At 57.8% G+C, this 20,721-nt stretch overlaps 1 protein-coding gene across 1 annotated transcript in view; it reads left to right on the top strand.

Moving 5' to 3' along the window:
- Nucleotides 1-5,290: 5,290 nt before the first annotated feature.
- Nucleotides 5,291-20,721, top strand: part of SLC9A3 (solute carrier family 9 member A3) — a 60,547-nt gene continuing 45,116 nt past the window's right edge. Inside the window, exon 1 of the mRNA XM_049857888.1 lies at nucleotides 5,291-5,495. Within this exon, the coding sequence (XP_049713845.1) occupies nucleotides 5,291-5,495 (205 nt within the window). The remainder of the gene's footprint in view (nucleotides 5,496-20,721) is intronic.

The following is a 20,721-nucleotide window of genomic DNA, read 5'->3' as shown; positions in this document are numbered from 1 at the left end:
TTGATAATTTCCGCATTGAGTTGGATCATCTTTCTTGGGACTAGGCAGCAGGGTTTTGCAGATATAGTTTATCCAGTTAATGAAATTTGCTTCTGTTTTAAGCTTGCTAAGAGTTTTCCTTATTTTTTTTATTGTCACGAGTAGATTTTTAATTCTGTCGATGGCTCTTTCTGCATCTTTTGAAATGATGGGTTTTGCTCCTTCGATCTAGTCATTGTAAGGAATTACACCGGTTGCTTTTCTAATATTGAACTAGCCTTTCCTTCCTGGGTAAGCTTGGTCATGACTGTTACCTTCCTTACAATTTTCTGGGTTTGATTTGATATCGTTGTTTACACGTTGCCGAGTTTGTCCATGAATGGGCTGGGTCTTCCTTTTCTCTTCTCTTGGGACTGCCTGGCTTTCAGCGCTGCAGTTCCGGGCAAGCGGAGCGGCTGGTCACTCCACCGCAGGAGGCCTAGCTCTGGAGGGCGCGATCCCAGGCATGCAGTGAGGGAGGCCCCAGGAGCAAGTGGGAGTCTAGAGGAATGCACGAGAGTCCGGCGGCGGCCCTGGGTGCTGGGGCGTAAGCAGGGATCCCGGGGCCCTAGGGTAGAGCGAGGGAACCCGTCTTTGCTGAAAGGCTCGCTGCGAATGCGAGGAGGGAGACTACAGGCCTCGGGCTGTGCCTGGAGGACAAGGGCCTTTTTCAGGGGTGAGAGGAGGGGGTGCAGGTCGGAGGCTCTCAGACTAGGGGCCTTGCAGAGATGCCAAGGAGACGCTGGTTGTGCGGCCCTGGCGCTGGGGTGCAGCCCTGAGTAGGGGACCTCCGGAAGGCGCCCTGACTCTAGAAGGGAGGAGCCGAGCCGGAGACCCGGCGGAGGAGGGGTCCGGACACCAGGGAGAGTGGGACCCACCGAGGGGCTGCCTGTGCCTGGGGCTGCGAGGATGTGGCCAGGGGGTCTGCAGGGCCTCGGTGGGCTGAGGCGGAACCCAAGGAGGGGCAGGAGGGGGGCGGGGTCAAGGTGGGGCGGGAGGGGGCGTTAGAATGCAGAAAGGAGACAAAGACCTGAAGCGGGAGACCCCGCGGGAAGTGAAAAGCAGATGGGAGGCCACGGCCAGGAGTCCTTGCAGTTCCCGAAGGGGGAGCGGGGCGGAGCCGCGCTCGGAAGCGGCGCCCTGGCCCACAGAGTTCCGAGCACTGCCCCTCTTGCGGGAAGGCGGGGGGCAAGACCCGCGGCGGCGCCCTGCCCACGCCGGGTCCCTGTCCAGGTCTCCACGCCCACGGCCCCCCCCTCCCCGCCCGGCGCGGACGGACCCAGCGAGCGGCTACCGGGACTGTGCGCGACTGTGCCCAGGCTCCGTCCAGGCCGCCTTGCTCCCGGCACCCCTCCCCGCGGTCCCCCCGCCCCGCCGCCTCCTCCCAGGAGCGGCCCCCTTCCGGCTCTGGATGCCCCCGCCCTCGGATAACCTGGCTGGTGGCGATTTCGGGAAATCTGACTCCGACCCAGGCCTCCCCGGATCCGGATCCGGGGTGTCAGTCCGGCGACCCCGTGGCGGCGGAGGCTCGGGTCTGCCGGTCCAGGCGGCATGTCCTGGGTGACGAGGTAAGAGATGAGAGGCTGGAAATGTCCGAAGCCCTGCTCGGAATGAGACCTTCCCGCCCAGTCTGGCCACGGGCTGACTCAGGGCGTCCTTCCCAAACCCCACAGGGCTCCGCCAGACCCTCCTGCCCTGCAAGCCTGGGTTCTGGATGGATCAGAAGCCTGTCCCTGAAGCAAAAAGTACAGGTCCCCCTGTCCCACCCGAGGACGCCCTTGGCAGAGGCATCTCACACCCCCTGGGAAAGGGGCCGACAGGCAGGCCCTGGCAGAGCCGACAATTCGTTTTGAGAAGCGCAGTTTTCTTCTAGCAATCTAACAAGAACCCGTGAACATGCCATCAAGGTGATGTGTGCAGAAGTGATTTCAAGTTCAGGCGTTGAAGGTTAGCTCCAAGAGAGACTTTTTCTCGGTGCCTAGATAGAACCTGGCACCCACGGACACCCATGGATGGATGGAGAAAAGGGAGTCGTGGAATGACTGGCTTTGAGCGTGATGAACCCGGGTCCCTTCCCTCTCAATAAGGGCACTGTGTGCCACTTTGGGTTTAAAAGTAAACCCTTTGTAGATGCAGGTGACAAGGGCCTTCCCCTAAAAGCATGGCAGTGAAGTTATTACCTCAGCCCTTGTTCTTGTCCAAAAAAAAAAAAAGTGTAAATTGCTTCTAAACCTTTTGCCTCTTTATTCACTAGGTGATTTTCACAAACCACATGAATGAAATTCACAACCAGAAATTAGTGTGATGGACTAGGTGTTTCCCTCCTGTGTTTTCTTAATTTTGAACTTGAGGTGCTTGCAGCAGGTTAGGTAGGTTGCAGTTCTTTGGCGCTGGTTATTTGCAAAATGTAGGTTGTAAGGCATGGCCTTTCCTGTGTGTGCAGGCGGCTCCATAGTGGCAATGATTGGGGCAGCTATCAGATCACCACACATCATCAGGGGCCTGAGGACACTTACCAAGACCCCCCCCCACCCCCACCTCTAGATGTGTCCAGCGCAGTGTGGACTGCACAGCACACACCTCCAGGGGTGCCGTGCACACAGTCTGTAGACACAGGTAGTGGCCCTGCCTACAACCATGACCTGAGCCTTCCAGCAACCTTGGAGCACGGGTGCCCACCGCTCTACAAATGCACAGAGAACCTGCCAAACAGCCTGGCTCCTCACCCTGATGGTGAGCCGTGGGCAGAGAGGTGCACATCACATGCTGTTAGGGGCCTGTTCCCTTCTTCCCTCCATAGGTGTGCCTTTCCCTTGTCCTCAGGAAGCCTGTGCCCTGCATCAGTGTCCACTCCAAATCCACAGATCCACGTGCCAATGTGCTGCTCCTCTGCCCTTTGAACTGCTTCAGGGGACTCTCAGAAGTAGCCCCTCCCGGGAGGAGGGCCAAGGAGCTCAGGACAGGTTGACTTAGTAGAAAAGAAGCCCGGTGGGTGGTGGTGGGACCGGAGGATCACTGGTGTCTCAGCACACACTTCTGAGAATTGGGCCTTCCTGTGGAATTCCAAGACAGCATCTTCAAAGAGGACATTCCTCCAAGGCTTTGCCCAGAAATGGTCAGAAAGAGCAGGGAAGTGTGTCGGGGCTGGAGGTGACCCTGCTCTGCCCCTGGATGTCTGGTGGCTGTTTCTCTGGGACAGGAGGCAGAGAACGGAGCCAGGCAGAGGCAGGTTCAGCATGGACACTTGTGGGCTGGGCAGCCCTCCACAGCCATGCCACGCCATGCTTCCCTAGCACCCAGGGACCCTGTGCTTAGCTTCCAGGAAGGGCTGCTTCCTGGGTGCTCCAGTTAGCCTCACTTTCCTTCTACAAGGCCGGGTTCCTGGCAGCTGCCAGGGACCCTGGGGCCCCAGCAGAGGTTCTGCAGCTGGAAGAGACTCCGAGGACGCCCGTGAAGACTGAGCCTGTCTGTGGCATCCTCCCAAATAGTCACCAGCTTCACCCAGTGCCCAGCCACCCATCCCCCACCTGAATCCATCCTCTCTATACACTTCCACCTCCCCTCAGCATGAGTGCAAGAACAGTCATCTGGGCCAGCACTGCCCTTCTTGGGGCCTGGTAGCCCCTTCTCATACTCAAATTTTAGAGGTTGTATCCACCCCATCACTCTCCCCCTGCTTCCCTCCCTCCAGCCAACCAGCCAGCCAGCCAGGCAGCCATCCACAAACCTTTCCAGCATGCGCTGTGTGCCATGCACTGCTCTAGGCATTGGGGAGATAGCAGAGAGTCCCCACGGAACCCCCCTCGGGCAGGGACATGGAGAAGGGGGACAGTAAGGAGAGTTGGAGCAACGGCACCTCAGGAGGAGAGCCTGCTGTGGAGGGAAAGAAGCAGGGAGGGGCTGGAGTGTTTAAACTGAGCCATAGAAAGGAAGGGCCTTCCCAGAGAGGGAAAAGCACCGGCAAAGGCCCCAATGGGGAGTATGGGGTGAGCTGGGGGCTGGGGGTGGGGAGGAGGCCAGAGGGGCTGATCTGGGAGGGCTTGGCGTCAGGGAAGGACAGGATATGGGCTTTGCTCTGAGTTGCAAGGTTCACAGTGCCGATGGGACCACTTGGAGGGGGGCAGGAGGAAGGGGGCACAGCCCGGAGGCCTTTGCCCGCTGACCGGGGTGGTGAGCAGGGGTCGGGTTTTAGACCTGTACTGAGGAATGTCGAGGATTAGAACGCAGCGTGAGAAAAGAGGACAGGTCCAGCAGGCCTCCACATTGGGGCGGGACAGCTGGCGGGACAAGCTGCCCTGCCCTGGCCGGTCGGCCTAGGGAGGTGAGGAGCGGGACTGGCCTGCGAGGCCAACGGGGCTGCGAGTGGAGCAGCACGGGGCTCAGGTGGGTCTCCGCCGGGGTGTGCCCGGGTGGAGAGGACTCGACTCGTGGTGCTCGGGGTTTGGGCAGGTGGGGTGCGCCGGCGGCCCCAGGAGGGACCCTCAGAGGGGCCAGGCTGGGGTGGCCGTCCGCGAGGCGGGGCAGAGGGAGTCGCTGCTGCACCATCCAAGTCTGGGTGGTGGCCCTTCGTTTTTGAGAAGTTGGTGGACGGTGTTCTGAGACATGCGTTAGGGTTGTCGTGTTTAAGATAAAGCGCGCGACTTGCGACCAGCATCCTTCTGGACGCTTCACCCTCGAGCCTCTCGTGGGACTGTGTCCAGGAGTTCCCGCCGCGGCGACGGAGGCGGAGCGTCTTGGGCGAGTGTGCCCAGGGATGCCCCGGGCTGAGCTAAGTCCCCGAGGGGCGCCCCCTCGCTCGGCAGCCTAGGTCGCAGCGACCCCGGTCCGGCCGGACCCGTTACACACGCAGCTGCGCTCTGACCCCAGCGGAGGCGGCCCCCTAGTCCCCGCGGCTCCTGCCCAGCTCGCCCCTCACCGCCCGGCCTGCGGGCCTCGGGCCCGCGCTGTCCCTGCCTCCAGCTCCGGGGGCGGGCGACGGGGGACTTGGGCGGGCGCGCGCAGGCCGGACGGGGAGGGGGGGAGCGAGGTGAGAGTGAGGGGCGGGGCTGACGGCCGAGGGCGGTGCGGTGTCCGCCCTGCGTGTGCACTGCATGGGCGGGAAGGTCCCGCCCCGGGCGCAGGAGGGGGCCTCCAGATAAAGGGCTCCCGGCCGGGCCGGGAAGGTGACAGCCGCCAGTCCCGGAGCGCGCTCGGCTCCGCTCCGCTGGTCCTGCCAAGCGCAGCAGGACGTCCCCGTGACATGCGCGTGCGGACCCGGTGCTGAGCGGTGGCGATGGCGGTGCGCGGGGTCCCGGGCCCCGGCTGGGGGCTGCTGCTGGCGCTGGCGCTGGGCGGGCTGCCGCGGGCGCGGGGTGCCGAGGAGCCTGGGGCGCAGGGCTCCATCGAGGGCTTCCAGGTGGTCACCTTCAAGTGGCACCACGTCCAGGACCCGTACATCATCGCACTCTGGATCCTCGTGGCCAGCCTGGCCAAGATCGGTAAGCTCCCCTTTCCGAGGACTCTCCTCGCTCCGCTTGTGAGGGTCTCCGCTACCCTACCCGGCGGACGGACGGACAGGGACCGACCAACTGCCTGCTGGGCACGCAGCGGACAGAGCTGGGCGCCAGCGTTCGAATTTGCCTCCCAGCCCCTGCCGCGTCCGCCGGCTTCCCTGAGAGATGCGCGCTCCCAGCGTCGCTGGCCGCCGCGGTCGGGTCGGAGGTGCGCCGCAGCCGGGCTCAGGAGTCGGGCTCTTGGAGCAGGCAGGGCGAGGTTTGGAGTGGCCGTGCAGATCGCTACTGGTCGCCCCCTCCCTCACTGGGCCCGGTGCACCTCCGACGTCGCCGGCTCTCCGCAGTCGGTCTTGGGCGCCTAGCGTCTGCGCAGTTCCGCGCCTGGAGCATCCCAGGCTCCTCGCGCTTCAGGGCTCCTGGTCGCCGTATTTTCTGTTGGTCTACTTGGCTTTTTAGTGCACGGAGCCAGGAAGCGTCCTTGCGGTCTGATATTGAAATGACATTTTTGTTTGTTTCCAGTGCAGAAAAGAAGAAAAAACATGCTATTAAAAATAGAAACCCCAATAAAATCCTCCTTGCAGGAACGGTTTTCCTACGGAACGTCTTCTTTCTCTTCTGTAAACTGGTCGGTCTCTTACTTTCATGGCCTCGTGTATTGGTAAAGTGGGGTTCACATGAACTCCTGGGTAAGGTCAGCTCTCTTCAGAGCTTATAGGATCAAAATTCCAACTGGTGACCAACACTGGGGGGGGGGTCCTACTTGGCAGTGGTGTGAGGGGGTTTGTAATTTACTAGGTGGAGGGGGGCAGGGGCAGATTGAAGGGGGATCCTGGGGGCCCCAGTGGCCAAGTCAGACAATGGTATAGCAGTGGGCTTTCAGGGAATTTTGAGAAGTGCTTTTGGAACAGGGAGGGGCAGGGTGAAGAGAAAAGGGTCCTCTGGGGCCTTGGAGGGCCATGATGTCCTTCGCCAAGAAAAGGAAAACAGGGGAGGGCCAGGCTTTGGGGAGATGGGTGGGTTAGAGGACAGTGGGCCTGGTAGGTTTGGGCATACCTGGTGTACCTGGCTGATGGCTGGTTAGGCCCTACTTCCCTTCAGCACTGCCTGGCGTCTGTCCTATTTATGCCAGTGACATCATCTCGCCTTTCCAAATGCCCTTCTTCAGTTCTGCTTTCTGTTTCTTAATAGCTCCCTCAGCCTCCTGGCTCTGCTGCCACCTCCCTGCCTCTCACTCGTTCTCTCCAGCCTGTTTTCAGCCTCCTGACACGGCTGCCCCAGTCTTCCCTCTCTGTCCCCTCTGTGGTGTGAGCCCCTGTGAGCTCCAGGGTCGGGGCCTGGTATGGTGTCACTCTCCTGGGATGGATACCTTGACCACCGGGAATCATTTAATCCGAAGGACTGAAGGGTCAACCTCTTCACCCCACCCTGTCCTGATGATCACGCTGCTGTCCCCTGAACTGACCCTTGTGGGGGCTACCTTCTCTCCCTCTGTAAAACCACAGTGAGGACATGGCATGGGCAGCTTCCCGGGGGCCTCGTGGGAAGTGCTCCGTGCACTATGAAGGCCTCTTTCTTTCCCATCTCTAGGACTTTCCCGGGCACCCCTCCCATGAGCACCTGGAGGCCTCTCCACCGCCTGACCTCCAGTGGCTCGAACCCAGAGCAGAGTGTCCCATAACAACAGGAAATGCTCTTTAACAGCCCCACAGTTCCTCCACCAGACACCCATGGACAAGGGGACCCACACCCTCTGGGGTTAGTGCTAGGGGTACAAAACACCCCTTTTCTGTAAAGTGAGCATGTACTTTCTGCAGAAAATGGGGCCACTTTTGGTTCAGCCCCAGTGTACTGGTGTGGGACCTGGTGAAGGACTGTGCCTGAGTGCCCTGCAGGTCAGCTGGGGGATGCTGTGAGGGGTCACTGGCGACATGTACTTTTTCCCAGGAGCACCCATGGACGTCTGTCTAGGGTTCTGGAGTGCTGGGGTGCAGGCCCCAGCTGCCCTTGGCACCCCAATCCCCTGTTGGTAAGAGAATCACCTTCTCCAAGGTGAGGGGCCGCCAGCCCTGGCCCAGGGACAGACCTCCCGGTTAACAAGATTCTCCAAAACAAGAGCCCCTTCCCAGTTGTTGTTGTTTTACCCAGATGGTTGGCACCCACTCGAGGGGGCAAGAGCTAAGTGCTGGGGGTGGCTTGAGGGGCTCTAAGGACAACATGGGGGGATCTGGGGAGAAGACCCACGTGGGGCTGGCCAAGCTTCCCCTGGAATGCCCTTGGCCCCCTGAGGAGGCCCTGACCACAGGCCTGTTCCCCTACCCCCGACAATCTCCTGGCCTTTGTGGAGGAGCCAGCTTTGGTACATTCAGGATTTGTTGAAAACTCACTTGCTGAACCTTACGGGAACCCTATCCAACTGTCCCTCCTGTGTCCAGAGGTTTCTGCTGGGACATCCCCATCCCCCAACTGGTGCTGCCCAGTGCCTCCCCCATGCCCACCCTTGTGCTCGGCCCCATCCCCCATGTTTGTCCCCACCCCCAATCACCCCTCGCTGGCCTAGCCCCCCCCCCCACACCTTCCCCCTCCCCAGCCTTCCAGGCCTCTGGCTTCCCATGGCTTTTCCTCCATCCCAGGACTCCAGGCCCCAAGGCCCTCCTGGTGAGTCCACATGACCCGCCCCGCCCACTCCTCCTGGAGCCCCCTCCCCTGGCTTCTGCCCTGTCCACGCCCTGTCCCTCAGCCGATCTTCAGCTGTCACGGCTCCTGCCTCCCCAACTCTGATCTCCCTTCGCTCCCTCCAGTCCAGCACCTTAGACAGCCCAGTCCAGGGTCCCCCAGACACAAGGCTGCCCACCGTCCCCCCACACCAGCTCCATGCACCCAGGGAACCCTCACACCTCTGCCTCTCCGCCCTTACCTCACAATATCAAAGCAAAGCTCAGCAAACAAGCCTAATCCACCAGCTCATGCCCGGCCCCCAAACCAGGGGTCATCTTGACTCCCTGTTGTAATCGTGTCCCATCACTGCTCCCACACTCACTGCAGAGGACCAGACCCCTCTTCCCCACCCCCCACCACACACAGTCCATGCTGCAGCCCTTTCCATTCGGGAAAGCCCAGATCCCTCCTTGTCTGTCCCCGGACTATCCCCCCGCCCCAAGAATTCCCCACTCAGCTGGCAACTCTGCCTTCTACCCTTCAGAGCCCCACCTCCACCTTGTCCCCTCTCCCCCCAAGCCAGGTAGCCCCTCCACGCCTAGCTCCATGGTTGGACTCCCTGTCCCTCTCCCCTGGTCTCTTCTCCCCCTCCCCCTTCTCTCTCTGGATGAACTCTGGACTGACTCTCACATCTCAGATCAAGACTGCTTCCTCAGAAGCCTTAGGGACCCTCCCTGCTTGGTGAGCTTAGACACCCCTGTGAGTTCCCTGCTGTACCCTCACCTGAGCACCCATGTCTGTGCAGCCCCTTCCCCAGGTGCTCAGGGAATGTCCCAAATTGCCCACACCTTTGTGGGATACCTCATACTGTCTCCAGTATTTCAGCTCACACACCCAGCCTCACACTTTGGAGGGTGCGGGTCTGGCTTTTTCTCCAGGCTGTGAGTAACCTGGGTGGGGAGGTAAGACTCGGGAACAAGAGCACAGGCCGGGTCTGGTCTGTAAAATGCTGAGCGGTGGCTTTTCACAGCCCGTAGCCTGGACAGGGCCCAACCAGAGGATGGGGGCAGCCAACAGGGACACGCTGTGGAGGTGGCCCTTCAGCAGGAAGCTGCCATCAGAAGTGGCACCTGAGAACAGGTGTGTAGGGGGAGCTGTTGGGTCCGCAGGCCCCTGAGAAGGGCTCACTCATCTAGATAGCTGGGCTTCTAGCGGTCCTCTCATTTTTGCCCAGCACCTCTGGGAAATTCAGGGGGGAAGGGCCAGTTGAGGCCAGGATCCAGGATAGAGGCCTTTGTGGTCCAAGAGCATAGGAAGGTCCCTCCTGGAGCCCAGATTTGCAGTATGGCTGGGTCCCCCCATGGGTGGGTGAGGGGTTCCCTCCCCTGGACCAGCCTGGACACCCACTTGCACTGCAGCCACTGCTCGGCCTTCTTGGCTTCAGTGTGTTTCTGGGATCCCCTCCTCGGGTGCTGGGCCTGGACCCTGCATGTCCTCAGGCTCAGGTGGGGTGGAGGCCCCTGGGAATGGAGACCAAGATGGAAGGCACAGTAAGGAGGGAGGGGATGGGGGAGGGGTGAGCAAGGGGCTGGACTCAGGCTCGGAGGACTTTGTCCCTACTTAGGGCTTCAGGAGGAGCAGGACTTGGTCAGATCTGGTTCCGAGCCCATTCGCCTGGACTGGAGGGACACCAGAGAGGACTAGGGAGAGCAATCCAGAGCAGCCTTGGGGCTTCAGGGAGGTGTGGGCAGTGTGGGGGAGGGGTGTGCTTTCAGGGGGCCCCCGGGGCCAGGGCCAGCATTCCCCTGCGGAGGTGAACGCTCCTGTCCTCTCCTTGTTCTCACCCCTTCCAGCCTGTGGACAACTGGTTGAGCTGGTCTTCAGAGCTCTGAGCTCCAGGTGTGCCCCAGCTTTGCCAAGATGCTCCACGCAACCAACAGGGCCCAGCTCACACTAGCTGGAGAGAAAGAGGAACAAGGGGCCATTTGTCCCCAAGCATCAGGTCGTGGAGACACTACAGGGGCAGACAGATCTCAGGTCTGGGGAGCCAACTTCCCCAAGTCAGGCAGACCACAAGAGGTGGGCCTGGAGACCACTCCAAGCAGGGTGTTTGCTGTGAGGACAGCTACGCGGGCCGAGGGTGTGGGCTGGTGGGACTGATCAGTTAGGAGGGGTGATGGGGAGCTTGCCTAACCCCCACATAGACCCCATGAAGAGACAGAGTGGGATGGGGCTCCTGAGACAAGTGAGCTGGGGAGAGGGCTCAGTAGGGAGCAGGGTGGGGCAGGGAGGAAGCAGGGGGCAGCATTGGCTGTGGGTGAACACAGTGAGGGATGGCCGATTTGGGGAGTTTTGAAGGGAGGGCTCTCATCCCTGGCAGGTGGGCTTGGGAGCCAGGGAGTGGAAGGCATGACCCCAAGGACTGGGCTGAGTGATGAGGGCTCTATTACTGAGTGGGTAGCTACAGGGAGGTGGGCCTGCAAGGCTGAGTGTGAAACCAAGGACATGGGGCCTTTGCCCTGAGCTGCAGCCCGGGGGCGCTGAGCCTTCCCGAGTCTAGAGCCTGTCCCCAGGCTGTGGGCAAGTGCTGTCTGAACTCACTTCCTAGGGCTGATGACTGAAGCTTGGTTTGTGTTTCCTGTGCTCTGGTCCTGAGGACCCTGATCCGTGTTCGTCCCTTGGCCTGGCCCTTCACCTCTCCCGTAACTGCTGGTTTTCCACAGTTCTGCATCGTTGCTGGTCTGGGACTTCCCCTGGCAGGGTCTGAGCTTGTCACTTCCCTAAAGCTGTTGTCACCCATGGCTAGACTGTCCTTAAATGAACACGTGAAGGAGTCCCAGGAACAGGCATAACCTACAAGGGCCAGGGTAAGTGTGTGATTTCCTAGTGAGTCCTCCTCAGGAGAAAATGAGTCAGAGTTCCCAGTGGGCCCTGTTCCTTCCAGGAGGGGAGGAATCAGTCTCCACTGGCCCCAGTCTTCCCAGGAGAAGAGTAACCCAAGTCCCCAGTGGACCTAGTCCTTGGGGACAGGAGGAGTCAGGGTTGGAACCAAGGACTTTCCCGCAGAGGGAGGATTTGAAGGTGTAAAGTATTAGTTTTCTAAACTGTGCTGGGAATTAGCCCTCAGGCTGTAAAACAATCCATGGGCATTTGGAACAAAGGTGTCAGCCTGGAATATCCTGTGGAAAGAGGGCAAAGGTTGGGCGGTGCTGATAGCATCAAGGGTCGGGGAATGAGCCGTCGGGCCATACCTGTGGTGAATTCCTAGGAGCGTTCAGAGAGCCACCTTCTTGCCACCAGTGCCAGAGGACTCCAGTCTTCCTAGAGAAGGGTCAGCCTCTCTGGGCACACGGTGCTGGCTGGCAGGGTTGTTGCGACTGAAGGCCAGCACTTACTTCTGGTCCGGAGTGGCAGCCCCAGAGCCTTGCTCAAGGATAGAAAGAAATGGCCTTGGGCCTGCCCCCCTCATCCTTCCCCACGGCGGGGTCTGGAGCGTGGGGTGCACTCAAAGTGGGGCACCCATCACAGCACCGTCCCTGGTATCCTCACCTCGTTGGTTCCCTGGCCCTAGGCCTCACCCCACACCGAGAATCCAGGGGTCAGCATGAATTCGACCACCTGGCTCGGCCCTTCTCGGCCTCCTCCCACCCGTCCTGCCCTGCTCATACTCAGAGCTTTGGGAAGGGGCTGGGGACAGCTTCTTGTGGCATCTCTGCAGCCCCTGGCTCCTCCTGGTGCCGGGGCAGGCCTGTTCCCTGGGAGCATAGAGCCCTGGCTGTGAAGCCTGATCTGGGGGTGCTGGGTCTCGGGCACCAGGTCTGATCAGTGCTCCTCCCCATCCTTGGCTGGCACTGGAGCCCAGGGTGGGCCATGTTTTCCTGGGCTGTCTCAGGCCAGCTGGGAGTCCCTGTCCACTGTACTGCCCTTGAGGTGCCCTGACTGAGATACGTGGAAGAGGCCAGTGCTTCCCCATCCCAGAACCCTGAGCACCACAGACCCCTCCCCATCCCTCCCCTCCCCCTCTCCCTGACCCCCGCCCCCTTACTCACCTCCAGCCTCATTCCTTCTCTATCTCTCTTGGTACCTATGTCTTCTATCTCCCCTCCTCCTGCAGGCTGTAAAGGGGTGGGAGGGGCAGTGCTCAGTTAGTCCAGCCCCTGACCTGTCTCTTCTGCCCAGCCACCCCTGAAGAGCCCCAGAACTGGGAGTCATTAGCTCAAGGGCCGGTGAGCAGGAGGACTTTATGTGATGGGGGGAGGGGAATGGGGAGGGGAGGACCACTGAGCGGAAGCCACAGGTGGTCAAGGACACAGGGAGCAAGAAGGTCCGGTGGGAGGATACCCCCCAAGACGTGACCGTGGCCATGAGTGACTTCTTTCTGGTCCCAGCTGAGGCCCAGCCACCACCACCTCAGCTACTGTGTTGTCACCGCTGGCAAGTCCCACCCACTGGGCTTCTCCTTCCACACCCAAGCATCTCTCTGCCCCAGGGGCGGCTAGACACCTTCCCCCTGGTCCACTTTGAAGAGCCAGCATCTGCAATCTCTCCAGCCCCAGGATGAGGCTGTGACAGGGAGGTGTTGACAGCTTCCCAGTCCACTCCAGCTGACCCTAAAGGGCCCAGGGACAGCTCCCAACACAGAGGTCTTTGGCTTAATTTGGCAAGCCCCTCAAAGGCAGTTCTGTCTGTCTTGTTCCTGCTGTGTCACCAGCACCTGGAACACTGCTGCCCCCCAGCAAGGGCTGCTGTAGGTCTGAGTAGGTGCAAACACACCTATGGATGAAGGGACCAGTGAATGAATGAGTGAATGAGTGGGTAGATGAATGACTGAATGAGTAGATGGATGAATGCATGCACAGATGGATGAATGAACAAATGAATGGATGGATGAATGGTGGGTGGATGAATGAACGAGCACACACGAGTGAATGAATGCATAGGTGAATGAATGAATGCACATAGGGATGAATGAATGCATGGGAGAATGAATGAATGGGTAGATGAATGCTTGGATGAGTGAATAAATGGATGGATGAATGAATGAATGCACATTTGATTCAATGAGTGAATACGCACATAGATGAATGAATGCATGGGTGAAGGAATGAATGCATGCGTGGGTGAACACGTGGCTGCACGGCTGGCTGAATGCTGACTTTCCATCTGCCTGTAAGCTTTGTCCAAACCACCCAGATGCTGGGCCCGAGGAGAGCTCGGTCCTTCCCCAGGTTACCCCACAGCCTCTCTCTGAGTGGCACACCCCGAGTGGCAACACCCTCAGAGGTGTCAACTGTGTGAAGACTGGGCATATTTAAACTGCAGGAGTGATTACCGAAAAGCTCTGCTAGTCTGAGCAGGCACACGGGTCTGTGGGGCTTGGGGTGAAGCGCGGGGCCCACCCCACACAGAGCTCACCCGAGGGTGGGCCTCGCCTTGAGCTTTACCGTGTGATCCTCCCCCGCACCCCCAATTCCCTCGAATCCACCTAGTTCTGCCTTCAGGAATGAGAGGTGATACTTCCTCCTGGCCCCAGGCAGAACCGATTCAGCAACCTGATGTGAGCGGGACTCAGTCTCCAGGCGGACAGTGCCCTGAGCATACAGACTTCTGCAGGGCCTTGGGCCTGTTTGGTTGATTTTATCAATGCAGCCCCAAACTGATTTTTTAGCAGGCACATCTCTGGGCACTGGAAAAGCTCTTGCCAGTTTAATATTCATTCAACAAACATTCCATGCCTTCCACATGTGTGCACTAGAGAAGGCAGGGGAAACTGACCAAGAGGAAATAGTTCAATGAGATGCATATTAGGCAGGGCAGTGTGAAGTGCTACAGTGAGTGGGACCTGGGGGTAGGGGGAAAGGACATTCTCAGGGGAGGAAACAGCTGGTGCGAAGGCCCTGAGGCGTGCATCTGCAGCTGTGTATGAGGTGCAGTGAGCAGCGAGGTGCGCAAGAGATCAGCCAGGGGACGGGTGGGAGTGAGGCAAGGGGCTAGATTGTGCCACAGGGAGACAGGGCCACAGGCAGCTCTGAGCCAGGCATTCTGGACTCCGCTTAGCTCTAATGAGGCCACTTTGGCAGCTGGGTCAAGAACAAGCCGGGCACAGGCCTGGCTGGGAGCAGGGAGACAGGTGGGGCTGCTGTAACACTTCAGGAGAGGCGAGAATGGCTCTGGCCAGCAGTGGACAGATCCTGGAGGAGCCTGGGCAGGAGAAACTCTGGGTTTCTTGGCTAGAAGACAAGACTAAGACCCAAGCACAGGTCTTGACTCTGCATTTGGGGGGCCTGCAGACCCCCAGGTGGGGAGATGGAAGGGAGGCCTGAGCAGCTGAGGGCTTTGCTTACGTGGCCCCAGGGTCACACTGGTGCCAGGTCTGGGTTAGGGTCCACAGAGAAGCTCTGGCTAACTGTGTGCTGGGATGCTCTTGTCTGTGAGTCAGTGGGTGTCCCAGAAGAAGGAGGAGGAGCAGAGGGGGAAGGAAGAGAGGAAGGGGAGGGGGAGTGAGGGAGGAGGGGAAGGAGAAGAGGTGAAGAAGGGAGAGCGGAAGGGGGAATGAAGAGGGGAAGCAGGGAGAGGAAAGTGAGGGAGGAGGGGCAGAGGAGGGGGAAGGGGAAAAGAAAGGAGGGGGGAGGAAGGGGGAGGAGAAGGAAAAGGAGAAATAGGGAGGGGAAGGGAAAGGAGGAGGAGAGGGACATTTTGGGTGCTATGTTACCCACCCTTACCCTCTAGCAGAGGTGAACTGTTAGCTTTCTATTGAGTTTGGCAGTTCAATAATGTCATGACGTGCAAGGTAAGGCTGGGGCTGGACGAATCCTTACCAACAAGCATCCTGTGTGGCTGTCCCCAGGTCAAGAGACAGGGCCCCCTCCTCAGGCTCCCATGCTCCTGCCCAGCCACACCCCTGCCACAGGTCACCTCTGTGCTGACATGGCTGAGCTATCTGCTCCAGAGGCGGCTCTCATATTGGCATAGCTCAAGTGGTTTTATAAGTTTCCACCTACAAACTGTCCAGAATCAACAAATCAGAAAACAAAGCTCATGGGCTCCTAGGATCTGGCCTGCAGTTGAGAAAGCATACTCAGCCGATGAATGTCTATAAAAGGTTTTAAAAGGCGCCTGGTAGACAATCCTCAAGTGTTGTCATAATTACCCCACACGGAACCCTGCATATCATAAGTGATCAATACACAATTGCTGAACAAACATGAAAATACCAAGACCATTATACAGCAGCTATGAACACATCCAGAATGGACACGGTGGAGCTGGATCCAGACCCAAGATGCCCCAGCTTCTCACAAGCACCAGCACCCAGCAGGAGTGAGGGGCTGGTGCCCTCTGGTGCCAGGTAATAAGGGGATATGGCAGTCCCCCCATCACCCATTACCTGTACCCTCTGTTCTTCCAGCCCCACTCCTTCCTTGGGCCGCCCTGTGGTGGGAATGATTTTGTGGCCTCATCCCAGTGGATGCTGGCCTTTTACCCACTTAACCCCCATCTAGAAAAGGTACGTCACACCGACCAGGCTACCTGTGAGCTGGGTGTCCTGCCTGATGACACAGATGTACCTTAAACCAGGCTACCAGGTCTCCTTCCGCAGTGTAATTATGCTAAGATTTGTTGGTGATTTCCTTCAGTACAAAATTGCTAAGATTTGGGGGGAAGGGGAGGGAAGCACATTTAAAAATATAAGGAATGGACAGAGCAGGGCTCAGGTGTTGGGACGAGTCACTAGGCGGCCTACCAGGTGGGTGACCATGGCAGGTGCAAGCACACCACCTTCCTCATACCATTTATCATTTCTGGGGATAAACTGGAAAAGGAAGACAGTTTTAAGTTTCTGAGAATGTAGGCTCTGGTCGAATCCTTCACTCATTAACTCTACAATGCCGAGCCAGTCCGAGGGCTGAGGTGCCCTCAGTCCTGGGCTGGCGCAAGTCCTGCCCCACACCCTACGTTCCAGGGCTCCGAGGCCCTAGGGGAGCACGGCCTGGCCTGGCACCCCACAGGCTTTCCCAGGTGCCTTGCAAGGGAGGCATTTTGCAGCAGGGGCAGTCCGGGCGGGGGCAGGCCCTCAGGAAGGGACATGTGACCAGCTATCCTGAGTCAGGGAGGGGCTCTACCTATCCCAAAGCCACCCCAAACCACAACTTCCAGCCCAGAACTGGGGGCTGTGTCAGCAAGCCGCCCCCAGCCAGACTCCCTGGCACTTCTTCTGTAAGCTCCCTTTGGTGCCACCACCCCAGCTGATGGGTTTGGTCTCTGCACTTGGAGCTGCCTGAGCTGTGCCCTCCCCAGAGGCCCTTAGCTCACACCCTGGGCTGCCCGACCCCCAGTGCTCAAGGACTGGAGTACCCTCCAATGTGTTCTGTTTTAATCCTGGTGTCTTAAGATTGGAGCATTAATTTTAGCATGAGGGAGCAGAATGGGGTCAGAAAGTAAACCTACTGCCAACTAGCTGGTGTGGTCCCAGCCAGGCCAAGTGAGCTGCTGAGTGAGCTTGGTGTTGTCTGCATGGCCAGGGTTGATAGAATCACTTCCGTGAAGGCGGATTCAGGTTAGTTGCATAGCTCCCAGAATGGGACAGCAAAGGAGAGCAGGGAGTGTTCAGCTGCCCTGGAAGTTTCATCTGTGATGGACGCTTGACCCCAAATCACAGGCCTGCGGTGATCATCAGGGAGCAGCCCTGAGACAGCGGGCTGCGTCCCTGAGGGCTTGGCCCAGAGCTGAGTGGGAAGCTCCAGTTCCAGACCAGCTGCCCACGCAGCCTCAGGCCCAAGTTCAACTGCTTCCCTCTGCATCCATTGCCCGGCCCCAATGCCTAACTGTGGGAAGTTAAAGTTAAATGAGACGGAAACTTCCCCTCTCCCAGGGAGCAAGGTCCTCCTGCTCTGCAAAGGGCAGCACAGGCCGGCCAAGCACATTTATCAAGGTGAGCAAGACCAGGGCTCCAGCCTGCAGGCAGCCTGGCCCAGTGCAGACCTGTCCTGCCTGTCGGAGTCGTATAGGCCACCTGGGCACGTGTGTGTGCGCACAGTGGTGCATGTGCTTGTGGGGTAGCACGTGAGCATAGTGATGATGTGTGCATGTACATGATGGTGGTGATGTGTGCATGTTGGTGGTGTGTGCATGGTGGTGTGTGTGCATGGTGCTGGTGTGTGCCTGGTGATGTGTGTGCGTGGTGGTGGTGTGCGCATGGTGGTGTGTGTGCATGGTGCTGGCGTGTGCGTGGTGGCGGCGTGTGCATGGTGGCGGTGTGTGCGTGGTGGCGGTGTGTGCATGGTGGCGGTGTGTGCGTGGTGGTGTGTGTGCATGGTGGTGGTGTGCACATGGTGGTTTGTGTGCATGATGCTGGTGTGTGCATGGTGGTGTGTGTTCATGGTGGTGGTGTGTGCATGGTGGTGCTGTGTGCATGGTGGTGGTGGTGTGTGCATGGTGATGGTGAGTGCATGGTGGTGGTGAGTGAGTGGTGGTTGCATGTGTGTGTGGTTGTGGTGTGTGCATTGTGGTGGTGTGTGCATGGTGGTTGCATGTGTGCATGGTGGTGGTGTGTGGGTGGTGGTGGTGTGTGCGTGGTGGCAGTGTGTGCATGGTGGTTGCATGTATGTGTGGTTGTGGTGTGTGCATTGTGGTGGTGTGTGCGTGGTGATGTGTGCATGGTGGTGGCATGTGTGCATTATGATTGCGTGCGTGAATGGTGGTGTGTGTGTGTGGTGGTGGTGGTAGTATGTGCATGCAGTAATGATGTATACGTGGTGGTAGAGTGTGTGTGGTGCTGGCTTGTACATGCAGTGGTGGCATGTGCATGTGGTGTCTGCAGGTTCAGTGCTCCTGGACTGAAGGGACCATAGTCAAGATCCCACAGGCAATGACACCAGGGGCTCGGAAGGTGCCTCCACCCTGCACCCCTCAGGACACCTCAGTGTCACTCCTGCTCCTCCCCCTTTTCTTCCCCTCACAGTCCAGGTCCTTGGCAGGATTGCAAGTCTCTGGCTTTGTTAGAGTGGGCAGGGGAGCTGAGGGGAGTTTGGGGGTTTTGGATCAGTGGTTCTTGCAGGGCTATGGAAGGCCTAGGGTCTCAGCTTCGTAAAGACCCGTTTTCACACCTGATCCAGGTGCAGGCAGCACAAGGCCTGCTCGGCTTGGGGTCCAAACCTCTCTTCCTTCTGGAAAACCTCCCCACTCTGGAAACAGAAATGAAGCGAAGCTCACAGAGCCCCTGCCCCTGTGGTAAATATTCCAGAGAACAAGGAGCCTGGTACTGGTGTTTCAGTCGTTGCCGGAGCGTCATGTTCTAAAAAGGTCCCTGGTTTTCATTCACTGGCTTCTTGAGATGGTGCTTCCCTCTGCTCGCACACACTCACATGCAATACAGTACACACACTCACACACACTATATGTGTGCACACATGTGCACATGCTCACACACTATGTGCACACAGGTGTGCGCACACACATACTCAGACACGTGCACACACGTGCACACTCACACATGTGCATGCATTCACATGTGTGCATAGTAACACACGTACATATACTCACATCCCACACTCACATGCATGCACATGCATGCATACACGTGTACACATTGATATGTACACACATGTACTCACCCCACACATACTCACACATGCATACACTCTCACATGTGAACACATATGTGCACACACATGCACCTACACTCACCCACACACACACTTACACTTGCTCACACCCCTCTCTCACCTTTGGCTCCCCGGCCCGCTTGCCGTGTGCACCAGCAGCCTTGGGTACAAAGGCCCCAGGTTGGAACACAGAGACACAGTTTGCCTCAATTTTAATTAGAAATCAGGCACCAAAATCACCAATATTGATTGATCCAGGGGTAGCACGTCCTTCTGATCAGAGTCTGAACACACCAGACACTCTCGGAGCTCTGGCACATGGAAAATAGTTTTTATTACTTACATAAGAAGCAGACAGCACAACAGAACAAACGTGGATCCATTTTTGAGTGCCCCCCCCAACTCAAGAAAGCTGTCTGGGTGAAGATGACAACTCTTTTGTGTGCACCCCACTTTGTGCCATGGATAAGGGACTTTAAAAAGGAGGCCCACCTTCTGCCAGTCTCCCTCTCCCTGGCCAGGTAGGTCCACTCAGGTGGGCTGTAAGCTTAATGTTACACCTGCCCCACCAGCACCACAGCTGAGGAGTCAGAGAATAAACCCATCCCTGGTCATTTTATACTCTCAGCCCACGTGACCCGTTACATGGAGAATTTTCCCACCTGATCACCCAAGGAGGGGGTGTTTAGACATCTTGGCACCTAGCTAACCCAGAATTGTATCACTTTGACCTTGCTGACCTCTAAACAGACAATTAGGCTTGGGGGCAGGGTGCAATGGCTTGTTCCTGAAGCCCTAAAATGTTAGCAAGGGGAGGAATAGGAAGAGCCCAGCTGCTGGGCTGGTTCGAAGGACTGCTTCCTCACAGACATACACCCTCACCTTCCTGGTGTTCAGGTTTTCCCAAACCTCACTGTCTTGTCAGCTAAACCCTTGGCTGCTGGAGGCAATTTGTAGGCATCTCACTCCGCTCCCACTGTCAATGCCTGTCTCTGGTGTTGCTGCAGGTAAGACCTCCTGTTACTTCTCTGGGAAAAGCGGAGCCTGACTGTTTCACTTTGGCAAACTCGCAGCAAGGCCAGCACTGTGGGGTCATAAGTAAGAGTTGGCTGGCTCTGCCTGTTTGCATCTGGTGCTTTTTCCAGGTGAAGAGCAGGCATGCCTCAGTGTCCTGCCCCCTCTCCCCACTGCACACGTGTTCTTTCTTATTAACAGCTTGCATTCCTGGGGTATATTTGTTATAATTGATGAACCAGTGTTGATACAGGATGATTAGCTAAAGTCCGTAGTTTACACTGGGGTTCCCACTGTGTTGGACAGTCCTGTGGGTTTTGACAGATCCGTAATGTCACATGTCCACCTTGACAGTGTCATGCAGAATAGTTTCGCTGCCCTAACTGCCCGGTGCTCCACCTGCCCATCCCTCCGCTCCTCCTGCACCGCTGGCAGCCACTGATGTCTTCACTGTCTCTATAGTTGTGCCTTCCCCAGAATGCTGTATAGTAGGGATCATACGGTGAGTCGTCTTTTCAGACTGGCTTCTTTCACTTGTAGTATGTGTTTAAGGTTCCTCCGTGTCTCTTTGTGGCTTGGTAGCTCGTTTCTTTTTATCGGTGAATAATATTCTATTGTATCAATGTACCACAGTGTGTTTATCCATTCCTCTATTGAGGGACATCTTGGTTGCTTCTGGTTTTTGGCAATGATGAATAAAGCTGCTATAAACATTTATGCGCAGATTGTTCAGTGAAGGTAAATTTTCAGCTCATTTGAGTGATTACCCAGGAGTGTGAATGCTGAATCACATGACAAGCCTATGTTTGGCTTTGTAAGACACTGCCAGGCTGCCTGCAAAGTTCCTGCACCATTTTCATTCCCACCAGCGTGGATGATGGCTCCTGTTCTTCCGCGCCCTCACCAGCTTCATGTTGTCAGTATTCTGGAGCTCAGCC

The sequence above is a fragment of the Elephas maximus genome, chromosome 2 (genome assembly GCF_024166365.1).
Source record: "Elephas maximus indicus isolate mEleMax1 chromosome 2, mEleMax1 primary haplotype, whole genome shotgun sequence".
In the NCBI taxonomy this organism is placed as follows: Eukaryota; Metazoa; Chordata; class Mammalia; order Proboscidea; family Elephantidae; genus Elephas; species Elephas maximus.
The sequence above is the reverse complement of the archived record's forward strand: the minus strand, read 5'-3'. Positions and strand labels throughout refer to the sequence as shown.